The sequence below is a fragment of the Acanthochromis polyacanthus genome, chromosome 23, assembly GCF_021347895.1.
Source record: "Acanthochromis polyacanthus isolate Apoly-LR-REF ecotype Palm Island chromosome 23, KAUST_Apoly_ChrSc, whole genome shotgun sequence".
NCBI lineage: Eukaryota > Metazoa > Chordata > Actinopteri > Pomacentridae > Acanthochromis > Acanthochromis polyacanthus.
The window spans coordinates 17832615-17859480 of record NC_067135.1 but is presented as its reverse complement, the minus strand read 5'-3'; the positions used below and the strand labels follow the sequence as shown (position 1 = coordinate 17859480).

At 40.6% G+C, this 26866-nt stretch overlaps 3 protein-coding genes across 3 annotated transcripts; 1 reads left to right on the top strand and 2 right to left on the bottom strand.

Moving 5' to 3' along the window:
• Positions 1 to 1793: 1793 nt before the first annotated feature.
• LOC110964665 (placenta-specific gene 8 protein-like) lies at positions 1794 to 10031 on the bottom strand. The gene is made up of 3 exons (XM_022213449.2): positions 8848 to 10031; positions 6368 to 6519; positions 1794 to 2304 (listed from the first exon to the last, which is right to left on the bottom strand). The coding sequence occupies exons 1-3, from the start codon at positions 9008 to 9010 to the stop codon at positions 2164 to 2166; spliced, it is 456 nt and encodes a 151-aa protein (XP_022069141.1). The 5' UTR covers positions 9011 to 10031; the 3' UTR covers positions 1794 to 2163.
• Positions 10032 to 13336: 3305 nt separating this feature from the next.
• LOC110964659 (cornifelin homolog B-like) lies at positions 13337 to 20732 on the bottom strand. The gene is made up of 4 exons (XM_022213445.2): positions 18289 to 20732; positions 16851 to 16961; positions 15665 to 15810; positions 13337 to 13840 (listed from the first exon to the last, which is right to left on the bottom strand). Exons 2-4 carry the CDS (start codon positions 16957 to 16959, stop codon positions 13700 to 13702), a joined length of 396 nt encoding a protein of 131 aa, XP_022069137.1. The 5' UTR covers positions 16960 to 16961; positions 18289 to 20732; the 3' UTR covers positions 13337 to 13699.
• A 136-nt stretch (positions 20733 to 20868) lies between these two features.
• zgc:194312 (uncharacterized protein LOC794943 homolog) lies at positions 20869 to 26538 on the top strand. Its single transcript, XM_022213444.2, has 2 exons — positions 20869 to 22136; positions 24342 to 26538. Exons 1-2 carry the CDS (start codon positions 21193 to 21195, stop codon positions 24481 to 24483), a joined length of 1086 nt encoding a protein of 361 aa, XP_022069136.2. The 5' UTR covers positions 20869 to 21192; the 3' UTR covers positions 24484 to 26538.
• Positions 26539 to 26866: the final 328 nt, after the last annotated feature.

Below are 26866 nucleotides of genomic sequence, written 5' to 3'. Positions count from 1 at the left end.
CATGACATTTGAACTGTCTACTTATTAAATTAGTCTGGTTTTTTTCATTGAACTGTGGGAGGAAAGAATCAGAATCAGATTACTTTATTGTCATTAGGGAAAATTACATCAGAGACGCACTGCAGAACGAAATGACAATGCAGGGTCAACAATAAAAACAATTAAAAACCCCTGTGATGAAATGCATTAGTTATGAATACTGGTGCAGTGGTGCAGTGAATGAAATAAGTAAAACGAGAGAAAAAATAAGACGTTATTGCACATGTCCAAGGTAACTGCACTTGTGAAAGGCAGTAGTGTATATGTTAAATATTTACAGTCCTCTGTTTTAAAGATGGATGGCGGTGTGAGAGAAACTGCTCCTGAACCGAACAGTTTTACACCTCAGGCAGCGGTACCTCCTGTCTAAGGGTAGGAGAGAAAACAGTCCACGGGCAAAGTGAGTAGTGTCCCTGGTGATCTTTGATGCCCTTGACAGGCAACGTTGTTCTGCCAAGTCCTTTACAGGTAGTAGCAAGATTCCACTGATCCTCTCAGCAGCCCTCACCACTTATTTAGCAAGCTAAAAAAACATCTCCAGACGAAACACTCGACACTTCAAAACAAGAACTGGGACTATTTTGTCCCAAATCGAGGCCACTTTAATGAGAAAAAACACAAAGGTGAGTGAGAGAGCTCTCAAAGCTAGCTATCAAGTAGCTGAACTCACAGCCAAATTTAAAAAAGCCCCACCCTGTGGCAGAGACATTAATACTCCCTGTCTGCTGAACCATCGATGTTTGGCCCTGACGCGGCTAAAGAAATAGCTAAGCTAAAGTATAGTATGTATTGATGACACATCTGCATACATTGAAAGTGCTGTTTTGAAAAAAATATGCATCAGTGGCAAATTTGCATTGCAACTTGATGAAGAAAAACACCCAGATGTTATTGTCATGCACTGTTTGTTACACCATGAGGCACTCGTTGCAAAGACTTTACCAGCAGCTCTACGTAGCTGCTGTGTTGGATGATGTTGTGTGCACTGATAGTCTTGACTGGGTTGGGGACCCATGCAGCTCAGTAGCATTTTTTGAAAAGGAAATGACTTTGCAGGAACAGGAGGAAATAACTGGACTGAGATAAGATTGTGATTAAAAGCTAAGCTTTGCTGACCTACCTCTGGACAGTTTTGGTTGGCTGTTGTCACAGAGTTCCTCATTCTGGCGAACAGAAGTATTTTGACATTGCTCCCATTTTCCACAACATGTCTGTTAGAGCTGAGCTTATCAAACTTGACTGCTATAAAAACTAAAAAAAGAGAGCTCTTGAGGAAGAGCTTTGTGGGGGCCTTTCTTCAGTTCCTGCCAGGATATCAGCTTTGTATTCATCTAAACAGTTCCAGGTTTCACACTGAGTAAGTATAAATAAATAGAGAGACTAAATTGTAAGTATACATACTATATTGGACTACAGTGTGTCCTTTGTAACATTTTTGGTTGATGGTGTGCTGCAGGATATTTTTTAATACAATAAATGTGCCGTACCTCAAAAAAGGTTGGTAAACACTGGAGCAGACTATATATATGTAACACCCACCACCACAACTTATTTAACACTTGGATCAATATATCAACACTACAAATCTTTATGACATCAGGGAACGTCGTACTAAGTGAATAAAAAACTAAGATGTATCAGTTTTGACCCCATTATATTGGTCATTTGCCTCTCAAGACGATGCATCATATGAAGTTTTTCTGGTGACTCGGTTCAAACTTAACTCGAGAGAAATAAGATGACAGACATTTTGTTGCATGAAACAAAAATATTTTATTGACCAGGGTGAACCAGAGTCAGTGATCTCACCTGAATCCTAACATTCAACATGTTATTATATAAGCAAAACTCAAAACATCTGGAATTAATAGAGAGTTTAAGCAAGCTTTTTTCACTTAACAGCTAATATGGGTATTTAAAATTCCAGAACACTACCATACTAATCTTTATGATGCTCGTGTTAATTACTCAAAGTAAATGCTTTGTCTTCGTGCTAATGCTTATAACTGCACAAACAGAACTAATCTTTTCTTATGTGTTTTTATCATAACAGCAGTAAGAAAATAACAGAGGCCGATATTTGGACGACATATGCCCTCAACCCACAGCCCCAACAGCTGCATCCTAAGTACGGACGACCTGCGAAGTGGCCATTGGGATCATGGCCGTGCCCTGGTTCTTCCTGAGCTTCAGCTCACGATTCATCTGGCACCAGACGCATGTGTAACAAAACATCAGTTTACAGCAGTCATCACAGAATGAGCCCTGCAAGACAAAGAGACAGAGAGAGAGGAGGCCGCTGTAAAAATGACAGTTCACTTTTGTGAACCATTCCATGCTCTTATGTATGTGAATGCATACAAAATAGCGTGGAATGGTCTGCCTGATCTGAACCTGAACAGTGCTTTGTTATTGAACTTCTGTGCTAGCCATAGATTCGCCATAACGAACACCATGTTTGAGCGTAAGGTTGCTCATAAGTGTACCTGGTACCAGAGCACCTGAACCCAAAGGTTGATGATCGACTTCGTAGTCATATCATCAAACCTCCAGCTGTATGTCTCAGATACTACGGTGAAGAGTGGGGCAGAGCTGTCAACTGATCACCGCCTGGTGGTGAGTTGGATGGTTCAGAAGACTGTCGGACAGACCTGGTAAGCCCAAACATGTAGTGAGGATGAGCTGGGAACATCTGGTGGAGGCCCCTGTCCATGGGGTTTTCAACTCCAACCTCCGAAAGAGCTTTTCCTGCATCCTGGGGGAGGTTGGGGACATGGAATCGGAGTGGGCCATGTTCAAAGCCTCCAATGCAGAAGCAGCTGTTAGGAGCTGTGGCCAGAAGGTCACTGGTGCCTTTCGCGACAGCAACCCAAAAAAACCTGTTGGTGGACACTGGCGGTGAAGGACACCATCAGGCTGAAAAAGGAGGCTTTTGGGGCCTGGTTGGCTCGAGGGTCTCCTGAAGCAGCTGACAGGTACTGGTCAGCCAAAAGGGCTGCAGCTGCAGCAGTTGTGAAAGCTAAAACTCAAGCGTTGGAGGAGTTTGCAGAAGCTATGGAGATGGACTTTTGGTTGGCCTCGAGGACTTTCTGGCAAACTGTTTGATGCCTCAGAAAGGGGAAGCAGGCCTTTGCTCAGGCTATGTACAGACGGGTTGGAGAACTGCTGAAGCGTACTCAGGACATTGTCGAGCGATTAACAAAAAGCACTTCAAGGAACTCCTGAACCCGGTAAACATGTCCTCTGTGGAGAAAGCCGAGCCTGAAGACTCAGGGGAATCTTCGTCCATAATCATGGCAGAGGTTGCCGAGGTAGTTAAGAAACTCCTCTGTGGCAAGGTGCCAGGTGTGGATGGGATTCGCCCTGAGATGCTGAAGGCTCTGGACATTTTCAGACTGTTTTGACTGACATGTCTCTTCAAGGTTGCATGGGCATTGGGTGCGTTGCCTGTGGAGTGGCAGACCGGGGTGGTGGTTCCCATTTTCAAAAAAGGGGGCCCGGAGAGTGTGTGCCAACTAATGGGGTATCACATTTCTCAGCCTTCCTGGGAAAGTTTACTGTAGGGTGCTGGAAGGGAGGCTCCGACCAATTGTTGAAACTCAGATTCAGGAGGAACAATGCGGATTCCGTCCTGGTCATGGAACAGTGGACCACCTCTTTACCCTTGTGCTGCTCCTGAGGGTAGCATGGGAATTCGACCTGCCAGTCTACGCCCGTGTCCCCCAAGAGGCTCTGTGGGGGGTACTGGGAGAGCATGTTACATTGTTATGAGCCATTCGGTCCCTGTACAAGCAAAGTGACAGCTATGTCCATACATTCTTAACGAAGTCAGACTCCACCAGGGCTGCCCCTTGTCTCCGATCCTGTTTGTGGTATTCATGGACAGGATCTCAAGGTGCAGCTGGGGTGAGGAGGGTGTTTGGTTTGGAGACCTCAGGATTGCGTCTGTTTTTTGCAGATGATGTGGTTCTGTTGCGTTCATCAGACCGAAACCTTCAGCATGCACTGGAGCAGTTTGCAAAACGAATGTGAAGCAGCGGTGATGCGGTTCTGCATCCCCAAGTCTGAGGCCATGGTTCTCTGCCGGAAACCAGCAAATTGCTCCCTAAGGGTTGGGGGTGAGTTGCTTCCCCAAGCAAAGCAGTTCAAGTATCTTGGAATCTTGTTAACGAGTTATGAGACAATGGAACACAAGAGGGACAGGTTGATTGGTGCAGCGGCAGCAGTAATGTGGCCATTGTACCGAACTGTCATGGTGAAAAGCGAATTGAGCCACCAGGTGAAGCTCTTGATTTACCAATTCATTAATCTTCCAAACCTCACCTATAGTCATGAGCTCTGGGTAGTGACCAAATAAATGGGATTGCGGGTACAAACAGCCGAAATTATACCGAATTGTTCGGTAGTCATGTTTTCCTTGTACCTGTTCTTTAATTCACTCTCATGCCTTGGTAGTATCAAGTTCGACTCAGTTTTCTGAGTCTCTGACTTCAGCAACGTAGCATACTCACATGAATGAGACCACTTGAAATCTTAAAAAAGGCCGCAAATGCAGCCATTTTAGGTCACAGTTCGGAGCCCTGCTTACAACAAAACTGAGTGTCTGTGCCAGTTAACATATTGCCTATTATTCATTGCACAATCCTCAAGCAGTATGGTAACTTAGAGTCTCTAAGCAATGCGTACTTGTACTTGCGTACATATACACTGCTCAAAAAAATTAAAGGAACACTTTGAAAATACATCATATTTCAATACGGGGAAAAAACAAACTGGATATTAGCATTGATATGGACCGGATAATGTGTTAGGAATTAAAAGTGCCACATTGTTTGATGGAAATGAAAATTATCAACCCCCCAGGAGGGCTAAATTCAAGACACCCCAAAATCAAAGTGAAAAACTGATGTGGCAAGCTGGTCCATCTTGCTGAAATTCCTTGGCAGCAACTCAAAATGGTATTCAGTAGTTTGTATGGCCTCCATGTGCTTGTATGCATGACTGACGATGTCGGGACAAGCTCTGAATGAGATGACAGATGGTGTCCTGAGGCATCTCCACCCAGAACTGGACTAGGGCATCGCTGAGCTCCTGGACAGTCTGAGGAGCAACCTGATGGTGTCGGATGGAACAAAACATAATGTTCCAAAGGTGTTCTATTGGATTCAGGTCAGGTGAGCATGGGAGCCAGCTAATGGCATCAGTTCTTTCATCCTCCAGGAACTGCATGAGTTCTCTTACCACATAAGACTGGGCATTGTCGTGCACCAGAAGGAATTCAGGACCACTGCACCAATGTAGGGTCTGACAACGGGTCAAAGGATTTCATCCTGATACCTAAAGGCAGTCAGAATGCCATTGTCCAGCCTGTAGAGGTCTGTGCGTCCCTCCATGGATATGCCTCCCCACACCATCACTGACCCACCACCAAACCAGTCATGCTGAACAATGTTACAGGCAGCATAACGTTCTCCACGGCTTCTCCAGACCCTTTCATGCCTGTCACATGCGCTCAGGGTGAACCTGCTCTCAGCTGTGAAAAGCACAGGGCGCCAGTGGTGGACTTGCAAATTCCTGTGTTGCCAGCCAAGCTCCACGGTGCCAGTCAGCGAGCACAGCGGGCACTAGAGGACGCTGGGCCCTCAGACCACTCTCATTAAATCTCTTTCTGATTGTTTGATCAGAGACATTCACACCAGTGGTCTGCTGGAGGTCATTTTGTAGAGCTATTGCAGTGCTCATCCTGTTCCTCCTTGCACAAAGGAGCAGATACCTGTCCTGCTGATGGGTTGAGGACCTTCGACAGCCCTGTCCAGCTCTCCCAGACTAACTGCCTGTCTCCTGGAATCTCCTCCATGCGCATGAGAATGTGCTGGGAGACACAGAAAACCTTCTGGCAATGGCACACATTGATGTGCCATCCTGGAGGAGTTGGACTGTCTGTGGAACCTCTGTAGGGTCCAGGTATCGCCTCATGCTACCAGAAGTGACACTTACCCTAGCCAAATGCAAAACTATCGAAAAACAGTCAGACAATATTAGGAAGGAAAAAAATGTCAGTGGCCTTCACCTGTAAACTCATTCCTGTTTTGGGGGTTGTCTCATTGTTACCCCTCTAGTGCATCTGTTGTTAATTTTATGAACACCAAAGCAGCTGAAACTGACTAAAAAGCCCCTCAGTTACTTACTTGACCAGATCAGTATCCCACATGTTTCACTGATTTGATGCAATATTTAGATTAAAAAGTGTTCCTTTAATTTTTTTGAGCAGTGTACTTTAAGCAGGTATACCTGCAATACATGTATTTAAACGTGTACTCAGCCTTACAGGGATGTTGTAGCGCTTTCTCATGTCGGAGCGGAGCATACAGGATACCACGCCACAGCTGCAGGAGTCCAGTAGCGGCATACAGTAGCACCATCCATAGTCACTGGCTGTCTGACACTGCATGCAGGGGAAGCACCAAGAACCAAAGCAACCTTGAGAGCAGAAGAAAAACTTAGAACCTGAGAGACAAAATTGTTGAAGTGGCTGTAATCAATGTTTGCAATGACAATGTTAACAATATGACATTTTAAAAGTTTTTTTTGTACTTGTCCCACACGTTATGGAGAGTTATTGTGAGTTTCAACTTAGTGTTTGGCTATCTGACTATATACACACGTGGACAAAATTGTTGGTACCCCTCAGTTAAAGAAGGAAAAACCCACAATTCTCACTGAAATCACTTGAAACTCACAAAAGTAACAATAAATAAAAATTTATTGAAAATTAAATCATCAAAATCAGCCATCACTTTTGAATTGTTGATTAACATAATTATTTAAAAAAACAAACTAATGAAATAGGGCTGGACAAAAATGATGGTACCCATAACTTAATATTTTGTTGCACAACCTTTTGAGGCAATCACTGCAATTAAACGATTTCTGTATTTGTCAATGAGCGTTCTGCAGCTGTCAACAGGTATTTTGGACCACTCCTCATGAGCAAACAGCTCCAGTTGTCTCAGGTTTGATGGGTGTCTTCTCCAAATGGCATGTTTCAGCTCCTTCCACATATGTTCAATGGGATTCAGATCTGGGCTCATAGAAGGCCACTTTAGAATAGTCCAACGCTTTTCTCTCAGCCATTCTTGGGTGTTTTTGGCTGTGTGTTTTGGATCGTTGTCCTGTTGGAAGACCCATGACCTGCGACTGAGACCAAGCTTTCTGACACTAGGCAGCACATTTCTCTCCAGAATGCCTTGATAGTCTTCAGATTTCATCGTACCTTGCACACTTTCAAGACACCCTGTGCCAGATGCAGCAAAGCAGCCCCAAAACATTACTGAGCCTCCTCCATGTTTCACCGTAGGGACAGTGTTCTTTTCTTCGTATGCTTGGTTTTTGAGTCTATGAACATAGAGTTGATGTGCCTTACCAAAAAGCTCCAGTTTGGTCTCATCTGTCCAAAGGACATTCTCCCAGAAGCTTTGTGGCTTGTCAACATGCATTTTTGCAAATTCCAGTCTCGCTTTTTCATGAGTTTTTTTCAGCAGTGGTGTCCTCCTTGGTCGTCTCCCATGAAGTCCACTTTGGCTCAAACAACGACGAATGGTGCGATCTGACACTGATGTACCTTGGCCTTGGAGTTCACCTTTAATTTCTTTGGAGGTTGCTCTGGGCTCTTTGGATACAATTCCAACGATCCGTCTCTTCAATTTGTCATCAATTTTCCTCTTGCGGCCACGTCCAGGGAGGTTGGCTACTGTCCCGTGGGTCTTGAACTTCTGAATAATATGAGCCACTGTTGTCACAGGAACTTCAAGCTGTTTAGAGATGGTCTTATAGCCTTTACCTTTAAGATGTTTGTCTATAATTTTTTTTCGGATGTCCTGGGACAATTCTCTCCTTCGCTTTCTGTTGTCCATGTTCAGTGTGGTACACACCTTTTCACCAAACAGCAGGGTGACTACTTGTCTCCCTTTAAATAGGCAGACTGACTGATTATGAGTTTGGAAACACCTGTGATGTCAATTAAATGACACACCTGAGTTAATCATGTCACTCTGGTCAAATAGTTTTCAATCTTTTATAGAGGTACCATCATTTTTGTCCAGGCCTGTTTCATTAGTTTGTGTTTTTAAATAATTATGTTAATCAACAATTCAAAAGTAATGGCTGTTTTTGATTATTTAATTTTCAATAAATTTTTATTTATTGTTACTTTTGTGAGTTTCAAGTGATTTCAGTGAGAATTGTGGGTTTTTCCTTCTTTAACTGAGGGGTACCAACAATTTTGTCCACGTGTGTATTTTGCTGTTTTTGGTTTCCTCTTCTGCTGTTGCTATGAACTATGGCTGTTTTACACAAAAAGGCTCCAAGAACCCATTCAGCCTCAACATAAAATGAACATAAAGTGGAGCATTTAGCAGCTTCAGGAATGGATAGAAAAGATGCTGTTGGCATTCCAAAATCTTTTTTTTCTGAGTACATCATGTTCATGGAAGAGCTATTCTAAATAGCTCTTCCATGAACAACTCATATACTTAGTTTATTTTACAAAGGTGTAGACCAGTATTTTATGCTTCTCATGAATTAACAACAATATAACTCAGATTCTCGAAATGTTTTGCTGTTTTAAGGATCTCAGATAAACTCTAAGCCTGAGCTTTGATGATATCAAGGATGAGAGGTCCTTAAAATCCAAACATAAATGATAATAAGCATATCTATAATTCCATGACAACTGGGAAGCTTCATCTGCTGCTGTAAACTGGAGACGAAAGTCACTGGAATTGAAAAGTAGTCGTTTGGTTGACTTACAGGTGCCCATGTCAGTGCAGCAATCGCACATGTCGGTGCTCCAAGCTGAAGGCCCTTGAGAAGTAGTGGTAACCATCACCACCTGGGCTGGCTGCTGTATGAAGGCCATGTCTGAAGGATACGAGGCACAAATGGAGACAGTGGGAAAGAAGATGGTGGTCATTGCTCATCAGTATATGACTTTAGTGGGAAAACTGCACAAGTGTCTGCTAATGGAGCAGCGGCCACCAAAGGCTTCATGAGCAGAGTGAGACACCCACATGTTATTGTTGCGCACTGATTTTTGCACAGTCTGGCACTCGTTGCCAAGACTTTACCGGCAGACCTCGTCGCTGTGTTGGATGATGTTGTGCGCGTGACAAACTTTGTAAAGACAAGACCGTTAAAAAAGCTGCACATTTGGATCTTTGTGTGAGGAAATGGGAGCGAACCATAAAGCCTTATTGTTCCACACGGAGGTCCGATGGTTGTGGCATGGCAAGGCGCTGGCCATGTGTATGAGCTGCTGGAGGAACTCAAAGTGTTTTTGACTAATGAGATCCGATAATGCAAAGCTGCTTGCATGTGATGAATGGAGTGCAAGGCTGGCATACATGGCAGATGTATTTCAGCATCTGAATGACCTGAACACACGGATGCAAGGCCAAAATAAAAACTTGCTCTCAGGTTCAGATCAAATAAATTGATTCCGTTCAAAGGTGCATCTGGCAGCAACATTTGGAAATTGCCAACTTGGACATGTTCACACTCACCCAGAAATGGCAAGATGTGAACACTGCTGCACTGTGTGAGATAATGGGTAAACATCTGAAAACTCATGAGGAGAACTTTTCATTTTATTTCTCTACAGCCTCCACTGATAGTCTTGACTGGGTTAGGGACCCATGCAGCTCAGCAGCATTTTTTGAAAAGGAAATGACTTTGCAGGAGCAGGAGGAAATAACTGGACTGAGATAAGATCGTGGTTAAAAGCCAAATTTTGCTGACTTACCTCTGGACAGTTTTTGGTTGACTGTTGCCAAGAGGTTCCTCATTCTGGCAAACCGAGCTATTTTGACATTGCTCCCATTTTCCACAACATATCTGTTAAAACTAAATTTTTCAAGCTTTACTACTATAAAAACAAAAAACAGGGAGCTCTTGACAAAGAGCTTCATGCAGGATATCAGCTTTGTGTTCATCTAAACAGTCCCAGGTTTCACACTGAGTGAGTATAAATAAATATTGTTGTTAATTTTGTCTATTGTTTACTGTTTTTCTTGTGACTATGCTGCTGCCCTCTTGGCCAGGTCTCCCTTATAAATCAATGGGACTAACCTGGTTAAATAAATGCTAAACAAATAAAACAAACAGAGAGCCTAAATTGTCAATGCAGTATATATATATATATATATATATATATATATATATATATATTAGACTACAGTGTGTCATTTTGTAACATTTTTGGTTGATGGTGTGCCACAGCATTTGTTTCATACAATAAATGTTCCGCGCCTCAAAAAAAGTTGAAGAACACTGCGCTAGAAGCAACAGCCAATGCTTCACTGTTAGATGCTAGCTAGCTATGTTCTGTTTGTTTTTTCAATTTAACTGATTAATGACACAGCATTTCAATTTTTAGTATTCACTACTTTGTCACATCGTACATCACAGACTGCCTGCAGGCTTTGCTTTTTATATTAATACAATAATAGAGGCATTTGCAGAATAAATTATCTGTTTAGGGTTGTTGGCTAACAGGACAATCCATTTAATTGTCCTGCTAACTTCGATGTTGAACTAACCTACTTAAAGCGGTCAGAAGAAATTATTCACATGTTGATATAATGAAACGGCTTTAATAATACATTTTAAAGAAGGTTTAATACACGAAGAAGATTAATACACACACACATAAATATATATTATATAGTACATTCATGCAAATATTTATATATTTATATTGTACATTCACAAATATTTCTAATTGTTCTTTCTGGTTTAGGCTAAAATACAAATAAATACAGAGCTTTTCTTACCTTTTCTCTGGTTCAGTGAAAAAAGTGCGGGCAGCTCAATGTACAACACTAGAAAGGAATGAAGAGAAGAAAAATTAAAGAGGGCTTGGCTCTTCAAACTTCCTATTTATGAGAAAAGTTAAGTTGAGCCCCTCTACCATTTGTTCACGAACACACAAAAATCCCATATACACCAATATGCCACTCGAAAATGTGCGTTCCAGTTTGCATGAGAAAAACAAACACTGAAAACCAAATTAACTCAAAATAACTTACAGAGTATAATTTATACAGAGAGTTCTGGATTCAGTACTTGTGTAATGTGGTCAACATGTGAGAAAGCAGCCACATTTCCCCTTTTTCAATAACTGAATAATTCAATTCAGTTTTATTTGCATGCTTATTTACATGCTTCCCCGCTCCAACACACCTGATTCAAATGATCAGCTCGTCATCAAGCCTCTGCAGAAGCCTGATGACGAGCTGATCATTTGAGTCAGGTGTGTTGGAGCAGGGAAGCATGTAAAACATGCAGGACAGTGGGTCCTGAGGAACAGGGTTGAGAACCACTGCTTTAGAGAACCCATATACCTGTACCCTAAGAGCAAGGCATAAGGCGGCAGTGGCAAGAAAAGATTTTCTTTTAACAGGAAGAAACCTTAAGCAGAACCCACCTCATATGGGGGGAACCATCTGCCGCCGGCCGGCTGGGTTGAGAGGGACAGAAGGAGGAGGGAGAGAGAGACGGTGGGGGACAAGGAAACATATAACACACATTGGGATCCATATATGATAAGAGGAACATAGATAATACATACAAAGTCAACGTTGACACTGATTCATAAGTTTACTGTTATGGTCTAAGACTCTGGCATTAGATATACTACTTTTATAGCTGATACTAAGATGCAAACAGTGTGTAGATGAGCATACCATGTATTGTAAGGGCGATGCAGAGTGGATTGGTGGAAATGTGCACCTGGAAGCAGTGGAATGGAGGAAGGTCAGCAGCAGCATCCCCCAGTGGACATGATGGAGAGAAGACCAGTTGGTGGGACAGCAACCGCAGATCAGAAACATCTAGCTCTGGGACCAGGAACACTCAGAGAAAGGACACAGGGGTCACAAAGTCAATGTAATGGAATAACGGTATACACTATACTGCCAAAAGTATTCGCTCACCTGCCTTGACTCACATATGAATGTAAGTGACATCCCATTCCTAATCCATAGGGTTCAATGTGATGTCGGTCCACCCTTTGCAGCTATAACAGCTTCAACTCTTCTGGGAAGGCTGTCCACAAAGTTTAGGAGTGTGTTTATGGAAATTTTTCACCATTCTTCCAGAAGCACATTTGTGAGGTCACACACTGATGTTGGACCAGAAGGCCTGGCTCTCAGTCTCCGCTCTAATTCATCCCAAAGGTGTTCTATTGGGTTGAGGTCAGAACTCTGTGCAGACCAATCAAGTTCATCCACACCAGACTCTGTCATCCATGTCTTTATGGACCTTGCTTTGTGCACAGTCATGTTGGAAGAGGAAGGGACCAGCTCCAAACTGTTCCCACAAAGTTGGGAGCATGGAATTGTCCAAAATGTCTTGGTATACTGAAGCATTCAGAGTTCCTTTCACTGGAACTAAGGGGCCAAGCTCAGCTCCTGAAAGACAAGCCCACACCATACTCCCCCCTCCACCAAACTTTACACTTGGCACAATGCAGTCCGACAAGTATGGTTCTCCTGGCAACCGCCAAACCCAGACTGGTCCATCAGATTGCCAGATGGAGAAGCACGATTGGTCACTCCACAGAACGCGTATCCACTGCTCTAGAGTCCAGTGGCGGCGTGCTTTACATCACTGCATCTCACGCTTTGCATTGCACTTGGTGATGCATGGCTTGGATGCAGCTGCTCGGCCATGGAAACCCATTTCATGAAGCTCTCTGCTGAAGCTCTGTTCTTGAGCTAATCTGAAGGCCACATGAAGTTTGAAGGTCTGTAGCGACTGACTCTGCAGAAAGTTGGCCACCTCTTGGCACTATGCGCCTCAGCATCCACTGACCCCGCTCCGTCAGTTTACGTGGCCGACCACTTGGTGGCTGACTTGCCGTCGTTCCCACACACTTCCACTTTCTTATAATACAGCTGACAGTTGACTGTGGAGTATTTAGGAGCGAGGAAATTTCACGACTGGATTTGTTGCACAGGTGGCAACGATTTAATAAAGTCTGGGGAAAACTGTATTTGGACATGCAATTAAAGTTTAAATAAATTTAAAAACAACTTATTTAACACTTAGATCTATATATAAACACTACAAATCTTTAAGACATCAGGGAATGTCGTACTAAGTGAATAAAAAATTAAGATGTATCAGTGTTGACCACATTATATTGGTCATTTGCCTCTCAAGACGATGCATCATATGAAGTTTTTCTTGTGACATGGTTCATACCTAATATAACTCAAGAGAAATAAGATGACAGACATTTTGTTGCATGAAACAAAAATATTTTATTGACCAGGGTGAACCAGAGTCAGTGATCTCACCTGAATCCTAACATTCAACATGTTAATATATAAGCAAAACTCAAAACATCTGGTATTAATAGAAAGTTTAAGCAAGCTTTTTTCACTTAACAGCTAATATGGGTATTTAAAATTCCAGAACACTATCATACTGATCTTTATGATATTCATGTAAATTACTCAAAGTAAATGCTTTATTTTTGTGCCAGTACTTATAACGGCGCAAACACAACTATTCTTTTATCAAAACAGCAGTAAGAAAATAACAGAGGGTGATATTTGGACAACATATACCCTCAACCCACAGCCCAAATAGCTGCGTCCTAAGTACGGACGACCTGCGTAGTGACCACTGAGGTGACGGGCGTGGCCTGGTTCTTCCTGACCTTCAGCTCACGATTCATCTGGCACCAGACACATGCGTAACACCACATCAGTTTACAGCAGTCATCACAGAATGAGCCCTGCAAGACAAAGAGACAGAGAGAGAGGAGGCTGCTGTAAAAATGACCGTTCATTTTTGTGAGTGGTGTGTATGTGAATGCATACAAAACTAGAAAAGCATTCAGAGAGCGCAGTACTCCGCCAAGGCTGTTCACTCCCCCATATGGCATTGTCAGAAATGTAGCATTTGTTGATTAATTATTGATGATCAGAAATCACGGTAACATACATGTACCCACAAACAAAAAGACCTTGCACTGAGCACAGGCGTGTGTGATACATGTGTACAGATACCGAATAACGTGACCTAAATATGTAGCGAGTGGTGGGAATTGATGGGACAATTTAATCAATTGATGGATGAGTCCCAATAAGTCCGCAGTGGTGGATTTGTAGTAGGATCACAATCACGTGATCATCAGCAGACAGCTCATGTAGTGTTCACTTCTTGTCATGGTTACAGTGACGCCGTGCTGCCATCTCACAATGGATATAAAAAATCATACACTAAAAACACATTTTGATTTATTTTATGAGTACTGGACAATATTAATATGTGGCTTCATGTGCTTTAGGGATCAAAAATGTTGTTGACCAACTATATTACTGCAAGCAATTACTCAACAAGCCATCAGCTGTTACTAAGCTTAAGCAATATGAACTGTTGGGCAAAATGATATCTTTTGGTTTGTGTCACACCATGAATTCTTAATTGTTCAGCAGGCTTTGAATACATCGCTCAACTACCTCGCAGACTTTTGTGTCTATTATGTTTGGTATTAGACGTCTGATTTGGTGAGCATCACAAGCAAAATGACTTCCAAGAAATCCACAAGTGACAATACAATAAACATAGTGATGACACAGAATGTCACACTGGCTTCAAATAGGGGGAGATTGACCATCTGTAAAAACAGGACAACAACCGGCAAGGCAGTTACAATCCTGCACATCGTACTAGTCTCCCATAATCAGGGCTCCAGATTAGCTTTTTCACTGGTTGCACCTTTCACATCCTGAACATCTGTGTATCCTTAGACACTACATTTACCAGTGTTCCCTAAACGCCTCACCTTGCAGGCTTCGGTAGAGGCTGCTTGGTGGCTGCAGTGTGCTCAGAAAGAGGTCTGACCAAAAATGACTTTGATCAGAGTAAAATAGGGCGTTCCACTGTCAGATCTGCCCAAAATGTGTGGTTTTTCACAACATGCGCCATTATCTATGACAGGATAAAACAGTACATGTGTGTGCCGTGTTTTAAACCACAGTTGATCATGTTCATGTAACGGTGGGAAGCTAAAATCATTACTGTGATTAATGTGTGCCCTACGCCTGTGCTAGCCTTTGTAATTGAATGTGTTGCTTTTTTTTCTTCCTGCCTGCACCTGCACATCCTCCTACTTCCTCATTTTGCTTTCAAATAATCAGCTACAGACCGCTATATCTTTTTAACGTCAGTTTGTTTTACGCATCAGGCGGGAACAGACAGACAAATCACTCAAGGGTAAAAATAGTACTTTCCACCTGTGGTTATGGTTAACACAGCAGCTTCATGTGCCTGTCAGAGCGACACGAAAACAACTTCATGATCAGCACATACTGTCACCAGTGAGAGCTTTTGAAATTTTAACTCGCACACCCTTAAAAACAGCAAATGCAACCATTGAAGGTCAAAGTCTGGAGCCCTGCCTACAATAAAACAGGATGAAACAAGTGAAATGAAACTGCCGGTTTACATATTATCCATCATTCATTACACAATCATCCAATCCTTTATGGGAACTGAAAGTCTCAAAGCAATGCGTACGTGCAGAACATGGATTTAAACGTGTGCTCAGCCTTACAGGGATGTTGTAGCGCTCTCTAATGCCGGAGCGGAGCATGCAGGACACCACGCAGCAGAAGTCCAGGAGTGGCATACAGCAGCACCATCCATACTCACTGGCTGTCTGACACTGCATGCAGGGGAAGCACCAATAACCAAAGCAACCTTTAGAGCAGAACAAAAGAAACGCAGAGATCAGAATCAGCTTGAATGGCCGAGTACGTACACAACATACAAGGAGTTTGGTTTCGGCTATTAGTGTCACCCTAAGAATATGGAAGAGAATAATAAAAAAAAAAGGAAACAACAGAAAGAGGAAAAGGGAGGAAAAAATAGTAGTAACATAATTAAATCTAACTTACAGATATTTGCTTGAATTTTAATTTACATTTAATTTTCTTTACTTAACGTTCTGATAAAACTGTTAAAGCGGCTGCAGTCAATGTTTGTCATGACAACGCTAACAATATGACATTTTGAAAGGCGTTGATGGAAAGTTATGGTGAGTTTCAGCTCAGTGTTTGGCTGTCTGGCCTGATATTCTGCTGGTTTTGTTTGCTCTTATCTTATCTGCATAGTTTCTGTAGAAGCAGCTTTTGTTATTTTATTAATGAAGATAAGTCATTATCAACTCAGTTCTTCTCTTATCTGGACTACAGTAGCAGTTCAGTATTTACCCTGAACTATTAAAACTGAAGGGGCCGACATTAGGTTACTAAAAAATGAGAGGGGTATCCCTAACTACAAGAGCTCACATCTCACCTTGGACATTGGGAAAACAAACAAAAAAATCTTTGTTACAGTTTAGCATCATGGAGTTTGAAAGATGTGGGCTATTACTAAAGAGAGAGGGTTTAAAAATATGCTGTTGGCTTCTTAAAATCTTTTCTCTGAGTACATCATAATTATGGAAGAGCTATTCTAAATAGTTATTGTCCTAGTGTCGAGAACTCATATATTTAGTTTATTTTACAAAGGTGTAGACCAGTATTTTGTGCTTCTCGTGAATTAACACCAATATAGCTCAGATTCTCTAAATGTTTTGCTGTTTTAAGGATCTCAGATAAACTCCAAGTCTGAGCTTTGGCGCTATCAAGGGTGAGAGGTCCTTAAAATCCAAACATAAATGGTAATAAGCATATCTATAATTCCATGACAGCTGGAATTCTCACTGGAATCTAAAATTAGTTGTTTGGTTGACTTACAGGTGCCCATGTCAGTGCAGCAATCGCACAGGTCGCTGGTCCAAGTTGAAGGGCCTTGAGAACTGGTGGTAACCATCACCACCTGTCCTGGCTGCTGTGTGAAGGCCATGTCTGGACGATAGGAGGCACAAATGGAGACAGTGAGAAAGAAGATGGTGGTCAATGCTCATAAGTATAGGACAAAGGTCACAGACTGGTCTAAAGCATTCCTGCAACATGTTTATCAGGGTGTGTTCTGGTTCATGTGACTGCGATAAACACCTTGTGTTGTGTAAGCAAAATCTTATCATTCATCAAAATGTTTATGGTCAATGAAGAAAAGTAGTAAAGCAGGACTACTAGAAGGCAGTATTGGACACACTGCCATTATGTTTTAGCACTCTTATACATTTGGCCATGTTGTGATGGGCCTAAATGTCTTTAAATAAAAAAAAAAAAAGCAATTTAACTACTTACTTTTACTCCCATGGTTTGAAAGTTTAGCCGTCTTCACATTAATGTTAGCATGTCTGACTAGCTCGAACAGATTTAGAAATTTGCTGCTTGAAATTTCAAATATGATCCTTCAATTGCTTTTTTTTTTCATAAAATACATTTTCTGATTATAGTAGCTGCTTAATTTAATCTGAAATCATTTTGTCTGACAGAAATCACAAGCTCTTTGTGGGTAAAGAATCCTATAGATTAGCCAGTGGCTACTAATTAGAAGCTACAGCTAATGCTTCACTGGTAGATGCTAATTAGCTACCTTTTGCTCGTTTTGTCAGTTTTTAAATGATTAATTACACACTATTTGAATTATTAGTATTCATTATTTTGTCGCATCTTCTATCATAGACTGCCTACAGGCTTCACTTTTAAATTAACACAAAAACAGAGCCATTTGCACCTGTTTAGGGTTTGTTGTCTAACATTCATCCATTTAATTGTCCCGTTAGCTTCGACTTTCCATTAGCTTTCGAGCTAACTTACTCAAAGCAGTCAGAGGAAATTATTCACATGTGCTGATTTTATGAAACGTCTTTAATTATACATCTTCAAGAAGCTTACTCAGATGACTATAAAAAGCGAATAGTTGAAAATGCAAATGTGGCTCTAACATGTCAAATAAAAATGAATTTATGAGTCTTAAAATGATAAAATCAGACCACTGAAAGTAACGGTCTTCGGATTGTTCCTGTTTCTTGACAACGAAACTAGTCCTTAAAGTTGACACCTGTGGGCTGTAAATTCAATAACTACAGGCTAAAAGAAACTAAAAATGTCCTCTCCGCACTCAGTTTTGGACGTTTTAATTACAGCAACTAGCATGTGAATTACAACCAAATTAAATAATAATAATACCGGCTAAAATACGTTTCATATATCTACATTGTACATTCACGAATATTTCTAATTGTTTGGTTTGGTTTAGGCTTAAATACAAAACTTTTCTTACCTTTTCTCTGGTTCAGTGAGCACCTGATGAAAGTGTGGTCTGCTCAGTGTTCAACACCACAAAGCAATCAGAAGAAAAAATAAAAGAGGGCTTGGCTCTGCAAACTTTCTATTTACGAGGAAAGCCAAGCCCAGCCCCTCTGCACAAACAAAACGCTCACACCAATATGACTGGAAAAATGTAAATTACAGTTTCCGGGAGTACAACAAACATTGAAAACCAAATTAACTCATCATAACTTACAGTGTGTATATTTGTATATATTTTTGATTTAAATCTAGTCCTGGTATAATGTGGTCAACGTGAGAAAAGAAAGTAGGCACATTTCCCTTTTTTTTAGGTTTTTGTTTTTCAAAAAAATGTGGAAGTTGGCTTTAGACAGAAACTGCATTTTAAAGAATCCTTAGCGTCACATGGACACTTGTCCAGATTTGATCAGACAAATATGAAAGTGGGTTTCAGACAGCAAAAAAGGGTTTATCTGAAATTAAAATGTGTGTGTGGTTTTCCTTTGACTGTTACATTGGAAGATTTGATCTTTCATCTAATATATCACATAGCCAGCTGGTGATCATCTATTTCTAAGTAGGTGTAGGTGAAGGTAGTACAACAGCTAGGTGTTTTGCATACATATTTGAATAAAATGACAAATAAATTACACATACATAGCCTACAGCTGGGAAAACCCAAAGCCAGTGTAACCTGCACATGTGGACTGTAGAGAAATTTCAGAGATGTCACACTGGCGACCCTGTGAGGCTGTGGTGATCGTTACACATCAAACAAACAGCTAAATGGATGAAAAAATGGGAGAGGTCTGTCAGTTCTAAAGGCAAAAGGGAGTCCAACCTTTTACAAGCCAGTGTACCTAATAAAGTGGCCAGTGAGTGTATAGAGGTGGCATCTTTCATCACAGGTTGATGTAATGTTCACACTTCGGTTCAGAAAACTTTCCTGCTCACAGCAGCAGGTGGCAGCAGCATACTATCTGTACGATTTTAAACAGGCTTTATAAACTGATGGAATCCTGAAATGTACATTTTAAAGAAAGGAGCTGTCACGGGAAAATGTGAGTAATTACGACTTACTGATACAGACACAGACAATGTATTATTAAAAGCTGTTATAGCTAAAACAATTCTGCAACTCTAGTTTAAATTTCTATTAGTTATTACTAAAGACAATAAGAAAGTGGAGCTATTGTCTAGCCTATATAATCACTGCTGGAAAATACAAGTAATGGCTGACTGGGGTCATGCTTGGATGGGTTTAGTCTAACAGCTTCATATTGACATTTCTGAAGCCAGAGGACTGTTAAAGGAGGAGACTGAGTTTTTGCAGTTAAGAACCGAGTTGTGATGGTTAACCTCATGTCGTCCTGCGGGTCAAAATTGACCCATTTTAGTTTGAAAATGTGGGAAAAAAATATTTTCACTGAGAAACTTCTGATGTCCACATTTTCAACCTTTTGGGAAAATCTTTGAACATTTTTTGGTGGAAAAAAAATGCTAAAAATGTTTCTTCGGAATGTTCACATAAAAATCAACCAAAATCCAGCGAAAAATATTAGAAGTTTTACTGATATTTATGTAATCACCTTAGTTATTTTAGGATTTTTTTGGAAGATTTTAATTCATTTTTGGAAAATATTTACAAGAATTTTCTTGCCATATTTTGGGGGATTTTTTAAATACAATTTTTAAGGGAATTTTTTTAAGGAATTATTGGAATTTTCTTCCTGAAGTTGTTGCAAATTTTCAGAAATTTGGGGAATTTTTTTGCTGAATTTTTGGATTTTTTTCAGACAAGGAAACAATATTTTTGGGGCCTGTAAATGAGGACAACAGGAGGGTTAATTAACTTCATTTCACCAGGATCATCTCCTCAGTATATAAACATTACTTTTCCTGAGAGCCTTGGGGATGTGGAATGAAAACAAAACAGTGAAACTTCTGATGTCCACATTTTCAACATTTCTACGAAGTCTTTGAACATTTTTTGGTGGAAAAAAGAAATGTTAAAAATGTTTTGCGAATTTCACTGGATTTTGGTTGATTTTTTTGTGAATGTTCTTAAAGAAAACAGAAGTTTTACTGATATATATGTAATCACTCTAGATATTTCTGATTTTTTTGAAGATTTTTGCTCAATTTTTGAAAATATTTACAAGAATTTTCGTGCCAAATTTGGAGGATTATTTTTTGAAAATTTTTAAGGAATCATTGGAATTTTCTTCCTGAAGGTTTTGCAAAATTTTTAGAAATTTTGGTAATTTTTTTGCATAATTTTTGGATCTTTTTCAGACAAGGAAACAATATTTTTTGGTGTCGGTAAATGAGGACAAGAGAAGGGTTAATTTTTTGTGAATGTTCTTAAAAATAGAAGTTTTATTTATATATTTGTAATCACTCTATTTTTAGGATTTTTTTTGGAAGATGTTAACTAATTTTTTGGAAAATATTTACAAGAATTTTCTTGCCAATTTGTTTTTTTTAAAGTAAAATTTTAAGGAATCATTGGAATTTTCTTCCTGAAAGTTTTGCATTTTTTAAATTTCTTTTTCCTTTTTTTTTTTTTTTTTTTTTTTAGAAATTTAGGGATTTTTTTTTGCTGAATTTTTGGATTTTTTCAGACAAGGAAACAATATTTTTTGGTGTCGGTAAATGAAGACAACAGGAGGGTTAAGAAGAATGCATTCTGTCAGTGAGGGACTACACAAGTGACAGACGCATGTGCGAGACAGACAGACAGAGACAGAGTAAAGCACAGAGGAAGTTTGAGTCAGTCTTCAGAGAGAGCTCAGACAGAGAAGATGATGCGGCGGACAGCGTTTCTTTCCCACCAGCTCCTCTGCTGCCCTCATCATCATCCAACAACAATCCATCGGATCCCAGCTGAGGAATAATGTCCTCCAACAGCACCGCGGACTCCGACACCAGCATCGCGGACTCCTACACCTGCGTGCGCTTCTACGTCTCCACCGTGTCCTTCTCGGTGCTGCTCTTCTTCAACCTCATCATCAACTGGACCATCGTGCGCGAGGACCGGCTCCGCAGCCATGCCCGCTTCGTGCTCGTGTTCCACCTGCTCGTGTCCGCCCTGGTCTACCTGGGCACGAGCAGCGTCTTCTACTCCCAGATCCACCTGAAAGCGCGTCCGGGCCGCCCCGCGTGCCTGGCCATTATCACGGTCCTGATCAGCAGCGCCTCCAACATCCTCCTGACGCTCACGGCGATGGCTCTGGACCGCTACTGCGCCGTGTGCCACCCGATGCGCTACACCTCCGCCTGCACCGCCCGGCCCTGGCCCTGGCTGCTGGGCGTGCTCACCTGGATGCTGGCTCTGGTGATCCCCCTCAGTCTGCTCCTTCAGACCAGCTCGGAAGCGTACCACGGGGAATGCGGGCCAGATCAGCTGAGGAAAGGTGAGCTGCAGAAGGTGCTGTTCATCGGTCTGTGCACGCTGATCATCCTGTACAGCTACGTGAGGATCCTGGTGGAGAGCCGCCGCTTAGGAGTGCTCAACCGGCGCAACAAGGCTGGGTGTAAGACCATCGCCCTGCACGGCTCGCAGCTGGCCGTGTACATCCTCCCCAACTTCGTGAGCTTCGTGCTTTCCATTCTCTACAAACGGAAGCTCATTGAGAAGGACGCCAAAGAGCTGTCGGCCGTGGTCATCTTTGCCTTCTTCAGCCTGGCGCAGTGCGTTGCGCCGGTTGTTTATGGTTTGCGTAAAGAGGAACTTTTGGAGCAGTTGAGTCACAGGTTCCCCTGCTGTTCCCGGTACATGAAGGCTGTCCTCGGGTGGACCGTGAGAGCCAACTGGCCCCAAACGCACCACAGAACAAGGTGATGCATTCACGTCCACAGATGTTTAGATGCTTTATGAGACAGAATCTGAACCGTTAATTCTGCAGCCACCTTTATTAATCTAACAGAAACAATAGTGTGTCACCTAAAACTGTAAATTTAATAGCCTTTGATAAGTGCAGTTATTTATGAAGTGAGAGAGTACTAGCCAGTAATAGTGGAAAGTTTTTACTTCAGTACTTTGAGTATTTCCATTTTCTGATACTTTATACTTTTACTCTCTTACAGTTCAGAGCCAAAATAGTTTTTTGGTGACTTTAGATACTTTGCGAATTTGGTTTAACAATAGAAATTTGAACCACCTAATATATTATGATGTATTAGATACTTTTTGAAGTTGGTTTTGACATTTCAGTGATAAACACACGAATGCATCAGTAATAACAGTCCAATAATGTACCTATTCTCCTTAATCAATACATTACTTTTTGTACTTTAAGTGTATTTTGATGCTAATACTTTTGTTCTTTTAATTAAATGCAGGACTTTTACTTGTAACACAGTATTTATAGATGGTAGTGTGGGTACTTTCCCTTTAATATGAGATCTGAGTACTTTGTCCACCACTACAGACTGCAGTCAAGAGCTTAAAATAACTTCTGATGTCCACATTTTCAACATTTCTGGGAAATTTTGAACATTTTTCTTGTAAAAAATGTGAAAAATGTTACTTTAAGAACATTCACATAAAATTAACCAAAATTCACTGGATTTTGGTTGATTTTTTGTGTGAATTATCTTAAGCAAATAGAAGTTTTACAGATATATATGTAATCACTTTAGATATTTTTAGGATTTTTTGGAAGATTTTTACTAATTAAAAAAAATATTTACAAGAATTTTCTTGTCAAATTCGGGGATTTTTAAAATAAAATCTTTAAGGGAATTTTTAAAGAAATTATTGGAATTTTCTTCCTGAAGTTTTTGCAAATTTTCAGGAATTTGGGGGAATTTTTTTTCTGAATTCTTGGATTTTTTTTCAGACAAGAAAACAATATTTTTGGTGCCCTTTAAATGAGAACAACAGGAGAGTTAAGAAAATAAGTGTCCTGTGGGAATAAGATAAATACCAGCCAGAGACTTCCTTCAACAAGCTGTTAATAAAAACATTTGTTTCAACCTATTCATTCTCCAGCAAGAGTTACTAAAACAAAGATAGTCATAGTACCCTAAAGTAAAGTACAAGATATGAATGTACAAACTTTCCCCCTGTTTTTATGCGAGTACTGATATTTGCATCTAGTGGAAAATTATTCAGATTTTCACATGTGAAGAGAACACCGTCACATGAAGTCACATGAAATGCCGTCTGAGTATAGCGCCCAAAATAGTCCAACTCTTCCAAAACCTCCATTTAGCATGTTTTTTTCTTCTCACAAACAAATGGATTAATAAATAATGGCAGGAGTGATTCAGTGAGACAGAAGGTTCATCCACTCTTACTTACTTTGATAAAACAACCACGTCTCCATACAGACGTTACTGTAATTCTCAGAACATTTTAGTGTACAATGGAGGCAAAACAGCACAAAAAAGAGAGTAAAATGCAGTTTGGTCAAATGAGCAGAAGTGAATTCTATGAAGAAAGGTGAGTAATACCAAGATAAGGATTTACAGTAATGTGTGAAACTAGTTGATTTGCCTAAAGTTCAGTGACTAATGCCACTGTACTATGACTAAATGTGTAACAAAATTGCATGTTTGTAGGGTGATTTCACAATTATACCACATCTACACTCCCAGTCAAAAGTTTGGGGTCATCCATGAAAACACACTCTTCTATTCATGTGCTAACATAATTACACAAGTGTTTAATAATCATCACTTAACCTTTCAACACCATTAGCTAACACAATGTAGCATTAGAACACAGGAGTGATGGTTGCTGGAAATGTTCCTCTGTACCTCTATGGAGATATTCCATTAAAAATCAGCCGTTTCCAGCTAGAATAGTCATTTACCACATTAACAATGCATAGACTGTATTTCTGATTGATTTAATGTTATTTTCATTGAGAAAAAAGATCTTTTCTTTCAAAAACACAGACATTTCTAGGTGACCCCAAACTTTTGAGCGGTAGTTTAAATATAAATACTTTCTTTTAAAGTATTTTGGAAATTTGAGTTGCCACACCACAACAAAAGTAGCAAATGAGCTCATTATGCCTTCTGTTTCCTCTTCAGGGAGCGAACACTGACGGCTCAAACCATCATCTCCCTAGAAGTCCCCCCAGTTACAGAAGAGGAAAGGGAAACCACGCCGATGCCTGTCAGGAGCTCCTCACATGACCTGAATGCATGTCACAGCAATACAGACGATGCCTGATGGGGAAAAACGTGGGTCGATGTCAGGATCTTAACTGTAATGGGACCACACGGATGTGCGGCTGGTGTTCTCGGACCAGAAAGGAACTAAAGGGACCACTTTAAAGTTCATAATACCAGCCAGAGTGGCGTTATCCTGACCTGAGAACGTTTATTCGGGAAGATGCAGCTGCACGGGGAATCGGTATATTTTTATTTTGGTCTATTTTTGACCGTTCGTCTGGTGAAGACACATGCTGACTAAGAGTGGAACTTGCTCACTGACCAGAGGGAACAGTTCTCTTTATGTAGATTTCCTGGCTGGTCCAGGGAATTAAGTCTTCAGGTCACAACTCTGCTTCTCTGACCTCAAAGCTAAAAACAGTCCATCTGAGCTTATTCCGACATGGATGGACGATACACTCATATAGCATTTCATGTGGAGAATCTCCCTCTTATTAACACGCTGGATTTTAAAATGTGAATTTGTCTTGAGAGGGGAGGTCATGTGAAGGCATTTAACAGTTTATTTTACAGTATGAGTCAATATTTGCTGTGATAATCAGATGCATATCAGGAGAATACAAGCAGAGCGCAAAGGTTTCATAGCAGTGATACAAAGGGCAGCTTTTGTTTATTAGCTGTGTGTTTGAAGACGTATGACTTCGTACTGAACTTGTGATTTCTTGTCTCATCGTCTGCCTGCTATTATGCCCAACACAGCGGGTTGTTTCATGTAGAGGTACAACGTACGGCGCAACTAGAACTTATTCTTATAATGAAAGAATGGATAGAATTGAATAAAGTAATGCAATCTGCAGGTATTATTTGTTCAGTGCAGTTTGTTGATGGTTAAATATATTCAGAAGTAGCCTAAAAAAAGATGTATATGCACCTCAAATTGTCTCTACAGTACATTAACATCTTATATTAATGGCAGAAAAATTGGCTAGTGATGGTGAGAGGGTTAACTTTGGTTAAATAAGTAGGGAACAGCTAACATGTCCAAACATCAAATCACCACATTAGCATTGTGGTAATTTACTCAAACAAGATGGGAGATGGTAACTGGTGAATTAAATGTGTCTTACATTTGGCAAACTAAGCTGGGAAGGAATTGTGAAGCTAAATATGAAGCTGCAGTAGTGAAGAGAGGGTTAGCTTAAAGAGGAGCAGGGTGAAACACTAGTTAGCTCCTCTGAAAATCACTAATTTTAGCAAGTTACAGCTCACAAATCTTAGAAATTGACATCTTTACATGATATTTTCTGTAAATATCAGATAAATGTTTTAATTAGTGAACTTTGGAGGTGGTGGTAGTGTTTTTTTAAGATTAAATGTTTCCAGTTTTAAGCTAACTATATCCTAGCTTTAGTTTCACATTTCACAATAAGACTATGATAAAGTTGACTATATTCCTATCTGGTCAGCTCTTGGCAATTTATGTTTATGTCCCCAAACCGTTTCTTTTAAAATGTGTGTAATTTTGAGATGCCTGGTTCTTTTTTGAGAACTTTCTCAAATCAAAGCTGACCTTTTCTTTCATCTCCATTGAATGCTTCCTCTTAGTGTGCTAAACATGAGGGGAAATACACCAAATGGGCACTGTGACAATTTTGTGCAGAGTACTCAAACAAGCTGAGACATGATAACTCGTGAATTAAATGCATCTTACATTTGGGAAACTAAGCTGGGAAGGAATTGTGAAGCTAAAAATGAAGCTGCAGTAGTGAAGAGAGGGTGGAACGGCAAGTTAGCTCCTCTGAAAATCACTAATTTAGCAACTTGCATCTCACAAATGTTAGAAATTGACATTTTTTTTGCATTACATCTTCTGTAAATATCAAAGAAGTGTTCAAATCAGTGAGCTTTGGAGGTGCTGGCAGGGTTTGTTTTTTTTTTTAGATGAACTGTTCCCAGTTTTATGCTAAGCTAAGTACATCCTGGCTTCAGCTTCACCTGTAACCATATGAGGATAATAAAGCTGACTATACGCCTATCTAGTCAGCTCTTGGTAACATAGCGAATAAATATTTATCTCCCCAAATGGTTTCTATTAAAATTTGTGTAATTTTGAGATGCCTGGTTCTTTCTTGAGAGCTTCCTCCATCTCCATTGAATGCTTCCTCTTAGTGTTCACTACTGCTAAAAATAAGGGACAAAAATGCAGTCATTGTGGGGGTGTCAACAAGCAAAGCCGTTCTGCTCGACCTGTTGCATGGCTGCTGCTGAGCTCGTCTGTTGGTTTTAGTCAGATGGAGAGACACATGCGGGGGGAATTCTCAGTGTTTAAACCACAAGCCTTGATAGGCGCCGATGCAGCCTCATTATGTCTCACGCACTGAAGTAACACTTGTCAAGTCAGTGAGCATATAGGTGCAGGAAGGGGTTTCTTATTTGTATTT